This window comes from Orbicella faveolata, unplaced genomic scaffold (genome assembly GCF_042242905.1).
Source record: "Orbicella faveolata isolate gen_17 unplaced genomic scaffold, um_ofav_v1 contig_27, whole genome shotgun sequence".
NCBI lineage: Eukaryota > Metazoa > Cnidaria > Anthozoa > Scleractinia > Merulinidae > Orbicella > Orbicella faveolata.
The window spans coordinates 1,689,226-1,706,803 of NW_028301555.1; the positions used below are offsets into that span (position 1 = coordinate 1,689,226).

At 36.3% G+C, this 17,578-nt stretch overlaps 1 protein-coding gene across 1 annotated transcript in view; it reads left to right on the plus strand.

Moving 5' to 3' along the window:
• Positions 1-17,578, plus strand: part of LOC110045893 (uncharacterized) — a 72,367-nt gene that overhangs the window by 36,934 nt on the left and 17,855 nt on the right. Inside the window, exons 80-122 of the mRNA XM_089297110.1 lie at positions 879-980; positions 1,211-1,282; positions 1,488-1,583; positions 2,515-2,619; positions 3,138-3,203; positions 4,315-4,446; positions 5,625-5,657; positions 5,842-5,943; positions 6,145-6,216; positions 6,421-6,522; positions 6,748-6,819; positions 7,109-7,180; positions 7,470-7,541; positions 7,833-7,904; positions 8,109-8,210; positions 8,440-8,511; positions 8,716-8,817; positions 9,043-9,114; positions 9,404-9,475; positions 9,771-9,842; positions 10,046-10,147; positions 10,502-10,603; positions 10,829-10,900; positions 11,297-11,368; positions 11,677-11,778; positions 12,016-12,087; positions 12,249-12,350; positions 12,642-12,713; positions 12,869-12,940; positions 13,119-13,190; positions 13,376-13,447; positions 13,754-13,825; positions 14,134-14,235; positions 14,473-14,544; positions 14,706-14,807; positions 15,099-15,170; positions 15,326-15,397; positions 15,704-15,775; positions 16,084-16,185; positions 16,423-16,494; positions 16,656-16,757; positions 17,049-17,120; positions 17,276-17,347. Of these exons, the coding sequence (XP_089153236.1) occupies positions 879-980; positions 1,211-1,282; positions 1,488-1,583; positions 2,515-2,619; positions 3,138-3,203; positions 4,315-4,446; positions 5,625-5,657; positions 5,842-5,943; positions 6,145-6,216; positions 6,421-6,522; positions 6,748-6,819; positions 7,109-7,180; positions 7,470-7,541; positions 7,833-7,904; positions 8,109-8,210; positions 8,440-8,511; positions 8,716-8,817; positions 9,043-9,114; positions 9,404-9,475; positions 9,771-9,842; positions 10,046-10,147; positions 10,502-10,603; positions 10,829-10,900; positions 11,297-11,368; positions 11,677-11,778; positions 12,016-12,087; positions 12,249-12,350; positions 12,642-12,713; positions 12,869-12,940; positions 13,119-13,190; positions 13,376-13,447; positions 13,754-13,825; positions 14,134-14,235; positions 14,473-14,544; positions 14,706-14,807; positions 15,099-15,170; positions 15,326-15,397; positions 15,704-15,775; positions 16,084-16,185; positions 16,423-16,494; positions 16,656-16,757; positions 17,049-17,120; positions 17,276-17,347 (3,558 nt within the window). The remainder of the gene's footprint in view (positions 1-878; positions 981-1,210; positions 1,283-1,487; positions 1,584-2,514; positions 2,620-3,137; positions 3,204-4,314; positions 4,447-5,624; positions 5,658-5,841; positions 5,944-6,144; positions 6,217-6,420; positions 6,523-6,747; positions 6,820-7,108; positions 7,181-7,469; positions 7,542-7,832; positions 7,905-8,108; positions 8,211-8,439; positions 8,512-8,715; positions 8,818-9,042; positions 9,115-9,403; positions 9,476-9,770; positions 9,843-10,045; positions 10,148-10,501; positions 10,604-10,828; positions 10,901-11,296; positions 11,369-11,676; positions 11,779-12,015; positions 12,088-12,248; positions 12,351-12,641; positions 12,714-12,868; positions 12,941-13,118; positions 13,191-13,375; positions 13,448-13,753; positions 13,826-14,133; positions 14,236-14,472; positions 14,545-14,705; positions 14,808-15,098; positions 15,171-15,325; positions 15,398-15,703; positions 15,776-16,083; positions 16,186-16,422; positions 16,495-16,655; positions 16,758-17,048; positions 17,121-17,275; positions 17,348-17,578) is intronic.

The window sequence follows — 17,578 nt, forward strand, 5'->3', positions numbered from 1 at the left end:
GACGGTGGCAGGGAAGTGCACCCATTAGCTGCACTTTACCCCACAGTAAGGCTCTAGCCCACTGGAGACAGGTCCGGAGAAATTACCTATTCCAAGGTGGCTACCCTCGGTACCACCTGATCTGTACTCCCCCCAGGAGGGGCTCCCCCTCCTGGTTCCCTCAGTCCCCCGGGACTGTGGGATATGGGCCTCACCCCTGGAGGCAGGTCTGGAACTTTTATTCCAGGGTGGCTACCCCCGGTACCACCCGATCTGTACTCCCCCAGGAGGGCCCCCTTCCTGGGCCCCTACTCCCCAGTCGTCCTTCCCTGCCACCCAAATTTTACCCACAGCCAGTGTGTTATTTCCTAAATGTAGTATCGTTAGTGGAAGCTAAGACCAAGCCTCGAAAGAGGATCATTAATTATTATTATTATTATTATTTCTAATGCTTTTATTGTCTTACAAACGTCACTTACAATACATAAAAAACCTATTTACAATACTTGGCATTACCTTACTTACTTACAATACGCAATAATTACTTATTATGACTTACACATTACGTTACTTAAGGAGTTACAATACAATGTAATTACTTAATTATAGAAAAAAATTTCAACAAAGAAACGAAAAAAAAAACTCGCAACTAAGGGAATCGCCTTAAATGGTGAGAAGAAATTTCCACTTCTGTTGAAATTCCCCTTCACCATTCAACGTGGAATTATATTGTTACCGTGTGAACGATTCTTGGATCATGCACACCCAGTTTAGCCGAGAACCAGGTGTAGCGTAGCCTTCGTGTACTTACTTCTATGTTTCCGACAGTTTTCTAATCTCCAATTATAATAATGCGTTAAGCTCTTATTTCATTAAACGATTTTTCTTATTGTTTGTAGTTTGTCGACATCAAGTTCTATTTCAACATCGTCGTCGGTATCGACATCATCAAGTGTATCGACACCAACCACGACTAGTCTATCAACAGCAACCACGTCAAGGTATTAGAGAATCAATATGTTCAGTAATATCTTTATTAAATTGTGATACGGTTTCCAGACCTGTAAAAGTAATATACTGTTGTTACCAAAGCGCCAAGTTGAAGAGGAGAGATTATGTAATGATAATTTTTAGTTTATTTTAAAAGAATACATATGTGTTTGTTTCAAGAGATTCACAAGTCACTGAAATAATAAGAATGATAATAATAAGCCCCCATCTTTCATTTTAGTGTCTCAACATCAAGTTCTGTTTCGACATCATCGTCAATATCAACATCATCAAGTGTGTCAACTTCATCAAGGTACTACAGAATATGGTCAACTAATTCGATCTGAAATGTTTCGTTAAACGGTAGCAAAGTACAACGTACAACAAGTAGTTTGTATTATTAATTCTACGATGTTTGATGAAAATTATTTTGCTTTATTTATCAATTTTCTTTTCAAGTGAAAAAATCAAAGTGTTATGTCTATTGATGTAGTAATTCTCTTTTGTTTCCTTTCTAGCGTGTCAACATCAAGTTCTATTTCAACATCGTCGTCGGTATCGACGTCATCGAGTGTTTCGACGCCCACTACGACTAGTTTTTCAACAGCAACTAGGTATGGAATAATTCATAGCTGATAGAGCCGGCGAGAAGTTTTTCTTTTCCTCACTCCATTTCTAATAGTTGACATTGGTTATTACTTATATTTGGAACGCTCATCATAATAAAGCTGGCAAAACGAAGCTGCATTTGTCTGCTTTTTTGAATGTTTAGAATGCGCGCGGTGAATTAAGTCCGTTTTTGCTTGAATCAACTATAAGTTCTTGATCATGACATTAACAGTAACAATAACAGTAACTTTATTATTACATAATTCAATTATAAACCTTAGTATCTCGTAGCTGGCAAAGCTATTCTGGGCGATCCACTATTGAGGTAGTTTGTTTGGTCTTTTGTCCTTAGGTTTCTGTTCAATAGCGTTTTAAAGGTGTTTCAAGGAATTTTTCTATTTTTGCAAAGTTTTAGTGATTTTGAATTGTATGACGATTTTATTTCTTTTTAGATGTTACGACTCACTTGAACTATATTTTAAATCCAATTGTTGTAAGATTTTCGACTATTTCGAATGCGTAACGCCTTATTGGGGTACTTTCACTTCGTAAATGACACATGCTGATCGTTACCGAAAGGACATTTCGGATGCTGTTATCACGGTATAAGTTTGATTGCTATTTAGAACATACTTTGGGCTATCCATGATTTCTTTTAACTGTTTCCTTATCTGATGAGAAAGAGTTGCCATAATCTTCAGCACGGTGGTGATGTAAAACAGTGAGACAATTATGCCTAATGCCTTTCCCTCTCCCCGTTAGAAATATTTCCTTAATCTCAGTACCACTTGGATCAAGAACTATAAAACTAGAAGTGGGAGGGGTGGTGTGGGTCAGCAGATTACCCTGAGTTTCTCGACTATTTTGGAAATGGCCGTAGTTCCGTTTTATGATTACATTTTATGCGTTTCCATGTTTTGTATTTTTATTTTTCAGTTCATTATCAACATCGAGTCCAACTTTCTCCACGTATACAACAGAATCAACAATTTCTACTTCGACAACAGTTCCTACCACCACATTCACATCAATAAGTACAAGGTAGGTTTTCTTAATCAAACCCTTCTTTGAAAACCATTTCGTGCGTGAACACCTCTCTTCGCAGACGTTCAGTCGCATTTCTAAGCATTTCAAAATTTCGGTTCTTGTCCACTTCAAGTTTTGCCTAGGCAACATCGCCATTATCGCTGTCTTGAAGTGCGTTTACTTCGTCAAGGTAATGCACAACGATGGCTTGAAATTTGGTTTGCTGACGTCCAACTGCAGTAGATGCCTACAAAACCTGACTTTGTAAGGAGTATTTCGTGAAAAATGTAAACTTACGAAATGCTGAATAAACCTTACTTTACTTGGGCCTCTTCGCGAGGTCTCTCCAACGCTCCCTGTCCTGGGCGGTCTTTGGAAAAAAAATTTCTGCAAGGAGGAAATTAAAGACCTCTAGATAATTCATTTTCCTTTATACCTTGGTTCAAGTTCTATCATGAACCAATCTGATGAATGTCAAAAAAATACTTTCTTGGATAGTCATAGTGACCCCCTTTTTTTGCTTTTCAACTTAGTATATCCTCGTCGAGTGTTAAGTCCACAACGTCAGTTTCAACGTCGTCGAGTGTGTCAACTTCAAGGTAACAAGGAAAACGTATGATGTCTATACATATCTGTATGTAAAAAATAACAAATTGAGTGGCTTGTCGTATCTAATTAAAGCTTAAGCTTAGCTTATCATGAGAATTTCATTGCATTCGATGCTTTTTTCTATGACTTGAAGTTTCCCATGTTATCCCTAGGCAGATTTTTTTCTTCTGATGATTTTAATTTGTCGTAACTGACAAAAAGACGTCAAGCAGAGCGACTTAATAGGACTAAGACTGATATATTGTGTGATTCATTGTCACAATTGAACAATCACTTTCAACGGATCAAGACTTATATAGCACAACGCCTGACGAACTCTTTTCACTTGAATCTGAAGATGATTATCGCTCAGATTGTTGAAACCCCAGTCACCAGCACAGCCCTTTTTAGTTTTTCCCGGGGGATTCTAACTACTGACAGGATTAGGTTCAACAATTTAAAATAATGATATCTTCACTGATAGAAGCGCTTTCTATTCGCGTGGGAGAACCGGTGAGAATTTTTCGCTGAATGGAACAGGACAAATTTTCGATTAACAAAACTAGACGGGATGAGAGTGTGCCATATGACAGCATTTGAATCCCTCCCAGCGAAACTAGTGCGTATTTCTTCAATGAGCATGGGAATAGGGTGAAAAAGCAAATGGTACAATGATTTACCGATCATTTTGGTAAAATCGAGGCACTCTGATCAAATTTTTACCCCTCGAAGTTTTAGGTTTAAGAATTCCACGAAAGATTTAAAACTCCGTTTACCGTTTGCAGATATCTGCGTTGGTTCCGGAGATATTAAGTTTGAAAAATATGTAAAATATGCAAATGAGAGTGCAAGTTTCAAAGCCCAAGTACAAATCCCAGGTTGGGATTCCCTTTTATGTCAGTCGCACTCGTTTTTTGAGACGCCATGCTGTAAGGTAAACTTTTAGTGGCTAGCAGAAGGGGGACGATCAATCGAAAGCTTTCGGGTTTGAAGTTCATTTGGACGTGAAAATACGATATTTATGAAATTAAATATCCTTTCCGCTCTCCAAATATAATAATAACTAACGCTCTTATTGCATTAAACGAACTTTCTTCTTGTTTCTATTTTGTCAACATCAAGTTCTGCTTTATCAACATCGTCGTCATCGTCGACAAGTGAAGGACGCCAGACAGTGACTCGGCAATCAACGAGATTCACTACCCCTCCTGTGATTACATCGACGAGATCAATAATTATCACTTTAACCAGCAGGTTGGTAACTTGTAACGTCATTATGATCATTATGGACAGTGGAGCTTACAAAGACCACCCTTTTTGTCTGCTTATTGGTCTATAACTTTGCTCAGAATGACAAATGAATACTAACTTTTGAAGCTTTCGTTCTTAAACACCTTATCGGGGTAGCTGTAAGAATGTAATTGCAGACAACAATTTGCTTCCTAATTAGTCTCGGTGCGATTCTCGATTTTGGGTTCCTTCCACATGCCGGACACGTCACAATTGAATACCGCCTCACAGATCTATTGTTTGTTACTGTCTTCCTCGCTCTTTTGACCTTTTGTTCGCTATTGTTTTACGTCAACTGTGTCTTCTACACCAAGTAAGAGCCCGATTTGGCTCTATCAGCGTTGTCTAGTTAGTAAACTAAGAATGAGACTACCAGCCTAAACCAGATGTTCTTGAAAGGGAATTTTTTTTTGTGACTTCTGGCTTACTGTAAAGACTGTAGATTTTGGACTATCATCTTCACAATGCATGTTTGCTAAACGAGTTAAACCACTTGCTCTGGTTTTTAACTGGTGAATTGCGATAGCAATTTACGAGTTGTTGTGGGTGATCAGATTAATTCTCAGTGATATAGACAATGCGGCTTCTTGAGAGTTTTATTACCCATTTAAAAAGGTGTTGTTGTAGCGGTTAAACGATGTTAGAGAATCAGTAGTTCCAAATAACTTTTAGCTTCTCTTCTTCAGAATATTGCAAACTGCAGTTTTTTCACGGTGTAGATTTTCCTTAATCTTAACAGTTATGTCATATTTTAAAACAATTATTCGCCGAAGGCGGAGTGAACATTTGAGAATATTTACTGAACTACAAAATGACGAACTAAAACTAAGGAACCACAGACGCGATTGTTCGTTTGCACAAAGCTAATGCAGCCGCAGTTCAAATATCCTGGAATTGGAGTGATCTCTGTCCAATAACTGAAAATTTCTTTCAGCAGCTGTCCGCCATGTTTACTTGCGAAGATGGCAAATGTGGCGAACTTAGTAACCAAGCTTAGAAATGTTTCATTCATCCCCTAGGCCGGTGAATATAGCGTCATAAGCTGAGCTTTTCGAAAAAACAGGTTGTTTAATTCTTATATTCACCTCTAGAAATTATACTAATTATAAGTGATCACTCTTCTCTACTTTTAATTCCTTTAGTACATCAACATCATCCAGTGTGTCAACGTCAAGGTAGTGAAAAATTACATCGTTCGCTTTAATTCTATAACGTCGACCAGTCTCTTCTTCACGTTCTGTGTCGACAATTTCGATATAATCAATGTCCACTTTGTCAAGGTAATGAGACTTAAAGTATCCACCTAAAGTTTAAATCTACATGTATCTTCAGCTAACAAACTATATCTTTTCCTTGTAGTGTCTCAACTTCAAGTTCGTTGTCGACATCGTCGTCGCTATCGACATCATCAAGCGTATCCACACCCACCACGACAAGTCTCTCAACAGCAACTACGTCAAGGTATCCAAGAATCGAAGTTTCTTTTGGATTTAATAGTCAGTTTTCTGACCTCCAAATTATGTCTACTGGAGTTGCCAAATATCCAGGTTGAAAAGTAGTCATTACGGAAGAATCGTTTTTAAACTTAATTTTTCAACATGGAACAAATTATATATCACCATGTTATTAATAACACAAATAATCACTGATCTTTGCTCTTAGTGTGTCCACGTCAAGTTCTGTTTCGACATCATCGTCAATATCAACGTCATCGAGTGTGTCAACTTCGTCAAGGTACTACAGAATGGGGTTAACTTATTCGATCTCAAATGTTACCTAAAACGGTAGCAAAGCACAGTATAATTAACAAGAAATTTGTCTGATAAATTCAAAAATGTTTGAATGAAAATTATTTAGCTGTTTCAATTTCTTTTACGAGTGACAAAAATCAACATGTAATGTCAATTTATTGTGAAATTCTCCTTGTTCCCTTTGTAGTGTGTCAACATCAAGTTCTGTTTCAACATCGTCGTCGGTATCGACGTCGTCGAGTGTTTCGACACCCACTACAACAAGTTTGTCAACAGCGACTACCTCTAGGTATGTAAAAGTCGATAGATGACATTGTTAGCGATAAGTATCTGTTTTCATGTTTCCGTTTCTAATAGTTTACGATAGGTAAAAGCTGACAAACAGAACTAAACACCACAAACTATATAGACAAGATGCTGTTTTTTCCTCGCAGTCCTTGAAAAGCTCAGTATCATAACACGTGATTTGTACATCTTTGAATTTCTGTAAATAATGGCTTTTCTTTCCTGTTAGTGTGTCAACCTCAAGTTCTGTGTCGACATCGTCGTCATTATCAACATCATCAAGTGTGTCCACTTCATCAAGGTAATGTGTTTGCTTGGCTTAAACTATTATATCAAAGCAAGATCTAGTACACTGGTATTTTCGTCACGTTCTAATGTAGTTCTTGTAGTAGGTGACAAAAGTAGATTACTAAAATGGCGTATTTTGATTAAGCTAAAGAACTGCTTATTAAATAAAACGTTTGGCGTTGCACAATTCTCAAAGAAGGACCAGTCCATGTTACATGATAACCCTTGTAGATTTCCCAAGCCGTCTTAATTTTTTACCGGTTTCAATTTGTTTTGAAATAGCAATTTTCTTTGATTTTTAGTGTGTCCACTTCAAGTTCGGTGTCGACATCGTCGTCAATATCAACATCATCAAGCGTCTCCACTTCATCAAGGTAATGTGTTTGCTTGGCTTAAACTCTTATATCCAAGCAGGATCTAGTACAGTCGTATTTTCGTCACGTTCTAATGTAGTTCTTGTAGTAGGTGACAAAAGTAGATTACTAAAATGGCGTATTTTGATTAAGCTAAAGAACTGCTTATTAAATAATACGTTTGGCGTTGCACAATTCTCAAAGAAGGACCAGTCCATGTTACATGATAACCCTTGTAGATTTCCCAAGCCGTCTTAATTTTTTACCGGTATCAATTTGTTTTGAAATAGCAATTTTCTTTGATTTTTAGTGTGTCCACTTCAAGTTCGGTGTCGACGTCGTCGTCAATATCAACATCATCAAGTGTGTCCACTTCATCGAGGTAATGTGTTTGCTTGGCTTAAACTATCAGATCATAGCAAGATCTTGTACGCACTTAATTATTTGACGTTCCATTATACTACTTATGGTAGGCGCGAAACTAGATTATCACAATGGCGTATTATGGCTAAGCAAAAAAATTGCTAAATAAACAAAAAAAGTTTGGCTTTGCATACTTGCCAAACAATGACTAGTCCATGTTAGATGGCAACCCTGCTGCATTTCACAAAGCCGTCTTATTTTATTACCGTTATGAATTTGTTTTGAAACGGAAATTCTCCTTGATTTTTAGTGTGTCCACTTCAAGTTCTGTGTCGACGTCATCGTCATTATCGACATCATCTAGTGCCTCTACTTCATCGAGGTAATTACGTTTTAAATAATTATAGTTTTTTTTAGTCCCGAGCTTTAACGAAAGAAATCGTTGTTGCGTGTACGTCTTGTACAATGTAGACCCATTTTGGGCGAGAGCCAGGTGGAAGGTACTGTAGCGTTAGTAAGGATACTAGCCGATAATTGTCTAATCCCCAAATATATTTAAAGCGATCTTTTTTTTGTTTGTTTGTAGTTTGTCGACATCAAGTTCTATTTCAACATCGTCGTCGGTATCGACATCATCAAGTGTATCGACACCAACCACGACTAGTCTATCAACAGCAACTACGTCAAGGTATCAGAGAATCGAAGTTTTCTATAGCAATGTCTTGATTTAATAGTCAGATCGTTTTCTGACCTCCAATATACTGTACTTACCAAAACGCAAGGTTGAAGAGTAGTCATTACGGAGCCGGTGAAGGTTGTAAAAGTTAATTTTTAAAGATATATACCATGATGTTGTTAAAAGAAGAATTATATTAATTACATTGATAATATAAATAATCACTAATCTTTGCTCTTAGTGTGTCCACGTCAAGTTCTGTTTCGACATCATCGTCAATATCAACGTCATCGAGTGTGTCAACTTCGTCAAGGTACTACAGAATGGGGTTAACTTATTCGATCTCAAATGTTACCTAAAACGGTAGCAAAGCACAGTATAATTAACAAGAAATTTGTCTGATAAATTCAAAAATGTTTGAATGAAAATTATTTAGCTGTTTCAATTTCTTTTACGAGTGACCAAAATCAACATGTAATGTCAATTTATTGTGAAATTCTCCTTGTTCCCTTTGTAGTGTGTCAACATCAAGTTCTGTTTCAACATCGTCGTCGGTATCGACGTCGTCGAGTGTTTCGACACCCACTACAACAAGTTTGTCAACAGCGACTACCTCTAGGTATGTAAAAGTCGATAGATGACATTGTTAGCAATAAGTATCTGTTTTCATGTTTCCCCTTCTAATAGTTTACGATAGGTAAAAGCTCACAAATAGAACTAAACACCACAAACTATATAGACAAGATGCTGTTTTTTCCTCGCAGTCCTTGAAAAGCTCAGTATCATAACACGTGATTTGTACATCTTTGAATTTCTGTAAATAATGGCTTTTCTTTCCTGTTAGTGTGTCAACCTCAAGTTCTGTGTCGACATCGTCGTCAATATCAACATCATCAAGTGTGTCCACTTCATCAAGGTAATGTGTTTGCTTGGCTTAAACTATTATATCAAAGCAAGATCTAGTACACTGGTATTTTCGTCACGTTCTAATGTAGTTCTTGTAGTAGGTGACAAAAGTAGATAACTAAAATGGCGTATTTTGATTAAGCTAAAGAACTGCTTATTAAATAATACGTTTGGCGTTGCACAATTCTCAAAGAAGGACCAGTCCATGTTACATGATAACCCTTGTAGATTTCCCAAGCCGTCTTAATTTTTTACCGGTATCAATTTGTTTTGAAATAGCAATTTTCTTTGATTTTTAGTGTGTCCACTTCAAGTTCGGTGTCGACATCGTCGTCAATATCAACATCATCAAGTGTGTCCACTTCATCGAGGTAATGTGTTTGCTTGGCTTAAACTATCAGATCATAGCAAGATCTTAATTGTACGCCCTTAATTATTTAACGTTCCATTGTACTACTTATGGTAGGCGCTAAACTAGATTATCACAATGGCGTATTATGGCTAAGCAAAAGAGTTGCTAAATAAACAAAATACGTTTGGCTTTGCATACTTATCAAACAATGACTAGTCCATGTTAGATGGCAACCCTGCTGCATTTCACAAAGCCGTCTTATTTTATTACCGTTATGAATTTGTTTTGAAACGGAAATTCTCCTTGATTTTTAGTGTGTCCACTTCAAGTTCTGTGTCGACGTCATCGTCATTATCGACATCATCTAGTGCCTCTACTTCATCGAGGTAATTACGTTTTGAATAATTATAGTTTTTTTAGTCCCGAGCTTTAACGAAAGAAATCGTTGTTGCGTGTACGTCTTGTACAATGTAGACCCATTTTGGGCGAGAGCCAGGTGGAAGGTACTGTAGCGTTAGTAAGGATACTAGCCGATAATTGCCTAATCCCCAAATATATTTAAAGCGATCTTTTTTTTGTTTGTTTGCAGTTTGTCGACATCAAGTTCTATTTCAACATCGTCGTCGGTATCGACATCATCAAGTGTATCGACACCAACCACGACTAGTCTATCAACAGCAACTACGTCAAGGTATCAGAGAATCGAAGTTTTCTATAGCAATGTCTTGATTTAATAGTCAGATCGTTTTCTGACCTCCAATATACTGTACTTACCAAAACGCAAGGTTGAAGAGTAGTCATTACGGAGCCGGTGAAGGTTGTAAAAGTTAATTTTTAAAGATATATACCATGATGTTGTTAAAAGAAGAATTATATTAATTACATTAATAATATAAATAATCACTGATTATTAACAAGAAATTTGTCTGATAAATTGAAAAATGTTTGAATGAAAATTATTTAGCTGTTTCAATTTCTTTTACGAGTGACAAAAATCAACATGTAATGTCAATTTATTGTGAAATTCTCCTTGTTCCCTTTGTAGTGTGTCAACATCAAGTTCTGTTTCAACATCGTCGTCGGTATCGACGTCGTCGAGTGTTTCGACACCCACTACAACAAGTTTGTCAACAGCGACTACCTCTAGGTATGTAAAAGTCGACAGATGACATTGTTAGCAATAAGTATCTGTTTTCATGTTTCCCTTTCTAATAGTTTACGATAGGTAAAAGCTGACAAACAGAACTAAACACCACAAACTGTATAGACAAGATGCTGTTTTTTCCTCGCAGTCCTTGAAAAGCTCAGTATCATAACACGTAATTTGTACATCTTTGAATTTCTGTAAATAATGGCTTTTCTTTCCTGTTAGTGTGTCAACCTCAAGTTCTGTGTCGACATCGTCGTCAATATCAACATCATCAAGTGTGTCCACTTCATCAAGGTAATAAAGGATTATCTGATTAAGTTGGCATTAATTTTAACTTAATCTAACAAGCTCTGTTTTTCCTTTTGTCATTCAACGTCAGGTTCGTTGTCGACATCGTTTTCAATATCAACATCATCAATTGTGTCCACTTTATTAATGTAATGTGTTTTTTAGGCTTAGTCTATTAGATCAAAGGGAGATGTAGACACTTTTAGTTTCCTTGCCTTGGAGACTTTTAAAAGTTCAGTCTCAACAGCAACAACAACTTTATTATGACTCGCATATTTACAATTTACAAGTGTCTTAACCCATGTGTTTTTTATTTGTAGCCATTAGCTGAGAACTGTTTTGAATTGTTACATTTCAGAACGGCTTTGAGTTTTTTAACCAATAACTTTTTGTTCCGTTTAGTGTGTCAACGTCTAGTTCTGTGTCGACTTCCTCATCAATATCAACATCATCAAGTGTGTCCACTTCATCAAGGTAATAAAACATTATCCAATTAAGGTTTGCTTGTCTGTTTTTGAGATCACTTCGTCTGTATATAATAAAACAATTAATCTTTTCAATCTCGGGGAATAGTAGTGGCAGAATATTTATCTCCATTTCAAAGAATAATTTTTAAAGAGTCATAGGTTAGAGCGAATGAGATAGTTGTTGTGTGAACGATTCTTGCACTATGTAGACCTAGTTTAGGGGAGTACCAGGTGGAACGTAACGTTCGTAAAGACACTTAGGCGATAATTTTCTAATCCTTAAACATAATGAACGATCTTTCTCTTTGTTTCCAGTTTGTCCACATCAAGTTCTATTTCAACATCGTCGTCGGTATCGACATCATCAAGTGTATCGACACCCACTACGACTAGTCTATCAACAGCAACCACGTCAAGGTATTAGAGAATCCATGTTTTTAGGAATATCTTGAGGAAATAGTGAGATAGCTTCCCTGACCTCTTAATGTTATATATACCACTTCCAAAGCGCCAGACTGAAGACTGGCCATTATGAAATGAAGTTTTCAAAGGTTAATTTCAATCATATATATCGTGATTTTCGTTTATTAAAGAGATTCTTAAGTCCTTGAACTCATTAAATTCATCGTAATAATCTTTGAACTTTCCTTTTAGTGTGTCAACTTCAAGTTCTGTGTCGACATCATCGTCAATATCAACGTCATCAAGTGTGTCAACTTCGTCGAGGTATAACAGAGTATGCTTAACTAATTCGATTTGTAAAATTACTTTAACCCGTAGCACAGTATAATGGTTGAATGCAAATTATTAAGGTGTATAACTTTTCTCTTCAAGTGACAAAAATCAACATTTGACAATTCATGTGGAAATTCTCGTTTCCTTTCTAGTATTTCAACATCAAGTTCTATTTCAACATCGTCGTCGGCATCGACATCATCGAGTGTTTCGACACCCACTACGACCAGTTTGTCAACAGCAACTACGTCTAGGTATGGAGGAATCAACAGATAACATAGTCAACAACAAGCTTTTGTTTTTACTAGTCTATTTTTAACGCTTTACTATAGTTATCACTTACTTTTGGAACGCTCATCGTGAATTCATTTCAAAGATAGGTACTAGCGAAGTTGCATTTTTGCGTCATGCAGACCTTCACAAGCTCTTCATCTTAACACTTATGATTTGTATTTGGAAGTGACTTGTTTCTGTTCAGTGTCTTGAACGTTTTTTTCCTGGGAATGTTCAAATGCCTCAAAGTAATCACTGTACTTTCCTTGTAGTGTCTCAACTTCAAGTTCTGTGTCGACATCATCGTCAATATCAACATCATCAAGTGTGTCCACTTCGTCAAGGTAGCAATGAAGTTCTAGTATATTATGATAGAAGTAATGATTGCATCAAGTATCCAACTATAAGAATTCCAGAAAAGCAACCTTTTAAGAGCTGATATCGGGAACATGAAGTGATGATCTTCCGCGTTTGTTTGTTTGTTTGTTTTTTCCTCTAGTGTGTCGACATCTAGTTCTGTTTCAACATCATCGTCAATATCGACGTCATCGAGTGTGTCCACTTCATCAAGGTAAATAATTTAGCTTTCACAGGCTTAGTTGAGCCTTTAATTTTATGATCTTGAATTGTGTTAATGGAGTATCGATGTCGAAATTAAACTTTTCCTGGAGTTACTTTTTCAGTTCACAACCGACAAGAAAAATTCTGTATCGTTCGCTGTATGATGATAATTGATTTTTCTCTTTAAGTGTCTCCACTTCAAGTTCTGTGTCGACATCATCGTCAGTATCAACGTCATCAAGTGTGTCCACTTCGTCAAGGTAGCGATTAATTTTATAGTACCTTATGTGAGTTTTGATGATTGCTTCAAGTATCCAACTATGAGAACTGAGAATGGTATTAATTTGCTTATCGTTTAAACAACTTTTTTTAATTACTGAAGAAAAGCAACCTTTTAAAAAGTCATCTCAGGAATATAAAGTGATGATCTTCCGTTTTTTTCTAGTGCATCCACATCTAATTCTGTTTCAACATCATCTTCAATATCGACGTCATCGAGTGTGTCCACTTCATCAAGGTAAAGAGTGATTATTAGTTTAATTTAGCTTCCCTTGTTGGATAATACAAACAAAATTTAAGATATTTTTACGATACTCGATGATTTTTAAGATAATTTATATTGCCTGGTAAGGCTTAAAATCAATTCAGTCCTGAACTAGGCTACCTTAGGCTTCGTTGAATCTATAATTCCAGAATCTTGAATTGTGTTCATTGAGTAATGATGTCGAAATTAAACTTTTCCTGGAGTTGTTATTTTCATTACTGATAAGAAAAACTCTCGTTATCGTTTGCTGTATGATGGTAATGGATTCTTGATTTTTAGTGTCTCCACTTCAAGTTCTGTGTCGACATCATCGTCAATATCAACATCATCAAGTGTGTCCACTTCATCAAGGTAATAAAACATTATCCAATTAAGGTTTGCTTGTCTGTTTTTGAGATCACTTCGTCTGTATATAATAAAACAATTAATCTTTTCAATCTCGGGGAATAGTAGTGGCAGAATATTTATCTCCATTTCAAAGAATAATTTTTAAAGAGTCATAGGTTAGAGCGAATGAGATAGTTGTTGTGTGAACGATTCTTGCACTATGTAGACCTAGTTTAGGGGAGTACCAGGTGGAACGTAACGTTCGTAAAGACACTTAGGCGATAATTTTCTAATCCTTAAACATAATGAACGATCTTTCTCTTTGTTTCCAGTTTGTCCACATCAAGTTCTATTTCAACATCGTCGTCGGTATCGACATCATCAAGTGTATCGACACCCACTACGACTAGTCTATCAACAGCAACCACGTCAAGGTATTAGAGAATCCATGTTTTTAGGAATATCTTGAGGAAATAGTGAGATAGCTTCCCTGACCTCTTAATGTTATATATACCACTTCCAAAGCGCCAGACTGAAGACTGGCCATTATGAAATGAAGTTTTCAAAGGTTAATTTCAATCATATATATCGTGATTTTCTTTTATTAGAGAGATTCTCAAGTCCTTGAACTCATTAAATTCATCGTAATAATCTTTGAACTTTCCTTTTAGTGTGTCAACTTCAAGTTCTGTGTCGACATCATCGTCAATATCAACGTCATCAAGTGTGTCAACTTCGTCGAGGTATAACAGAGTATGCTTAACTAATTCGATTTGTAAAATTACTTTAACCCGTAGCACAGTATAATGGTTGAATGCAAATTATTAAGGTGTATAACTTTTCTCTTCAAGTGACAAAAATCAACATTTGACGATTCATGTGGAAATTCTCGTTTCCTTTCTAGTATTTCAACATCAAGTTCTATTTCAACATCGTCGTCGGCATCGACATCATCGAGTGTTTCGACACCCACTACGACCAGTTTGTCAACAGCAACTACGTCTAGGTATGGAGGAATCAACAGATAACATAGTCAACAACAAGCTTTTGTTTTTACTAGTCTATTTTTAACGCTTTACTATAGTTATCACTTACTTTTGGAACGCTCATCGTGAATTCATCTCAAAGATAGGTACTAACGAAGTTGCATTTATGCGTCATGCAGATCTTCACAAGCTCTTCATCTTACCACTTATGATTTGTATTTGGAAGTGACTTGTTTCTGTTCAGTGTCTTGAACGTTTTTTTCCTGGGAATGTTCAAATGCCTCAAAGTAATCACTGTACTTTTCTTGTAGTGTCTCAACTTCAAGTTCTGTGTCGACATCATCGTCAATATCAACATCATCAAGTGTGTCCACTTCGTCAAGGTAGCAATGAAGTTATAGTATATTATGATAGAAGTAATGATTGCATCAAGTAACCAACTATAAGAATTTCAGAAAAGCAACCTTTTAAGAGCTTATATCGGGAACAGGAAGTGATGATCTTCCGCCTTTGTTTGTTTGTTTGTTTTTTCCTCTAGTGTGTCGACATCTAGTTCTGTTTCAACATCATCGTCAATATCGACGTCATCGAGTGTGTCCACTTCATCAAGGTAAAGAGTGATTATTAGTTTAATTTAGCTTCCCTTGTTGGATAATACAAACAAAATTTAAGATATTTTTACGATACTCGATGATTTTTAAGATAATTTATATTGCCTGGTAAGGCTTAAAATCAATTCAGTCCTGAACTAGGCTACCTTAGGCTTCGTTGAATCTATAATTCCAGAATCTTGAATTGTGTTCATTGAGTAATGATGTCGAAATTAAACTTTTCCTGGAGTTGTTATTTTCATTACTGATAAGAAAAACTCTCGTTATCGTTTGCTGTATGATGGTAATGGATTCTTGATTTTTAGTGTCTCCACTTCAAGTTCTGTGTCGACATCATCGTCAATATCAACATCATCAAGTGTGTCCACTTCATCAAGGTAATAAAACATTATCCAATTAAGGTTTGCTTGTCTGTTTTTGAGATCACTTCGTCTGTATATAATAAAACAATTAATCTTTTCAATCTCGGGGAATAGTAGTGGCAGAATATTTATCTCCATTTCAAAGAATAATTTTTAAAGAGTCATAGGTTAGAGCGAATGAGATAGTTGTTGTGTGAACGATTCTTGCACTATGTAGACCTAGTTTAGGGGAGTACCAGGTGGAACGTAACGTTCGTAAAGACACTTAGGCGATAATTTTCTAATCCTTAAACATAATGAACGATCTTTCTCTTTGTTTCCAGTTTGTCCACATCAAGTTCTATTTCAACATCGTCGTCGGTATCGACATCATCAAGTGTATCGACACCCACTACGACTAGTCTATCAACAGCAACCACGTCAAGGTATTAGAGAATCCATGTTTTTAGGAATATCTTGAGGAAATAGTGAGATAGCTTCCCTGACCTCTTAATGTTATATATACCACTTCCAAAGCGCCAGACTGAAGACTGGCCATTATGAAATGAAGTTTTCAAAGGTTAATTTCAATCATATATATCGTGATTTTCTTTTATTAGAGAGATTCTCAAGTCCTTGAACTCATTAAATTCATCGTAATAATCTTTGAACTTTCCTTTTAGTGTGTCAACTTCAAGTTCTGTGTCGACATCATCGTCAATATCAACGTCATCAAGTGTGTCAACTTCGTCGAGGTATAACAGAGTATGCTTAACTAATTCGATTTGTAAAATTACTTTAACCCGTAGCACAGTATAATGGTTGAATGCAAATTATTAAGGTGTATAACTTTTCTCTTCAAGTGACAAAAATCAACATTTGACGATTCATGTGGAAATTCTCGTTTCCTTTCTAGTATTTCAACATCAAGTTCTATTTCAACATCGTCGTCGGCATCGACATCATCGAGTGTTTCGACACCCACTACGACCAGTTTGTCAACAGCAACTACGTCTAGGTATGGAGGAATCAACAGATAACATAGTCAACAACAAGCTTTTGTTTTTACTAGTCTATTTTTAACGCTTTACTATAGTTATCACTTACTTTTGGAACGCTCATCGTGAATTCATCTCAAAGATAGGTACTAACGAAGTTGCATTTATGCGTCATGCAGATCTTCACAAGCTCTTCATCTTAACACTTATGATTTGTATTTGGAAGTGACTTGTTTCTGTTCAGTGTCTTGAACGTTTTTTTCCTGGGAATGTTCAAATGCCTCAAAGTAATCACTGTACTTTTCTTGTAGTGTCTCAACTTCAAGTTCTGTGTCGACATCATCGTCAATATCAACATCATCAAGTGTGTCCACTTCGTCAAGGTAGCAATGAAGTTATAGTATATTATGATAGAAGTAATGATTGCATCAAGTAACCAACTATAAGAATTTCAGAAAAGCAACCTTTTAAGAGCTTATATCGGGAACAGGAAGTGATGATCTTCCGCCTTTGTTTGTTTGTTTGTTTTTTCCTCTAGTGTGTCGACATCTAGTTCTGTTTCAACATCATCGTCAATATCGACGTCATCGAGTGTGTCCACTTCATCAAGGTAAAGAGTGATTATTAGTTTAATTTAGCTTCCCTTGTTGGATAATACAAACAAAATTTAAGATATTTTTACGATACTCGATGATTTTTAAGATAATTTATATTGCCTGGTAAGGCTTAAAATCAATTCAGTCCTGAACTAGGCTACCTTAGGCTTCGTTGAATCTATAATTCCAGAATCTTGAATTGTGTTCATTGAGTAATGATGTCGAAATTAAACTTTTCCTGGAGT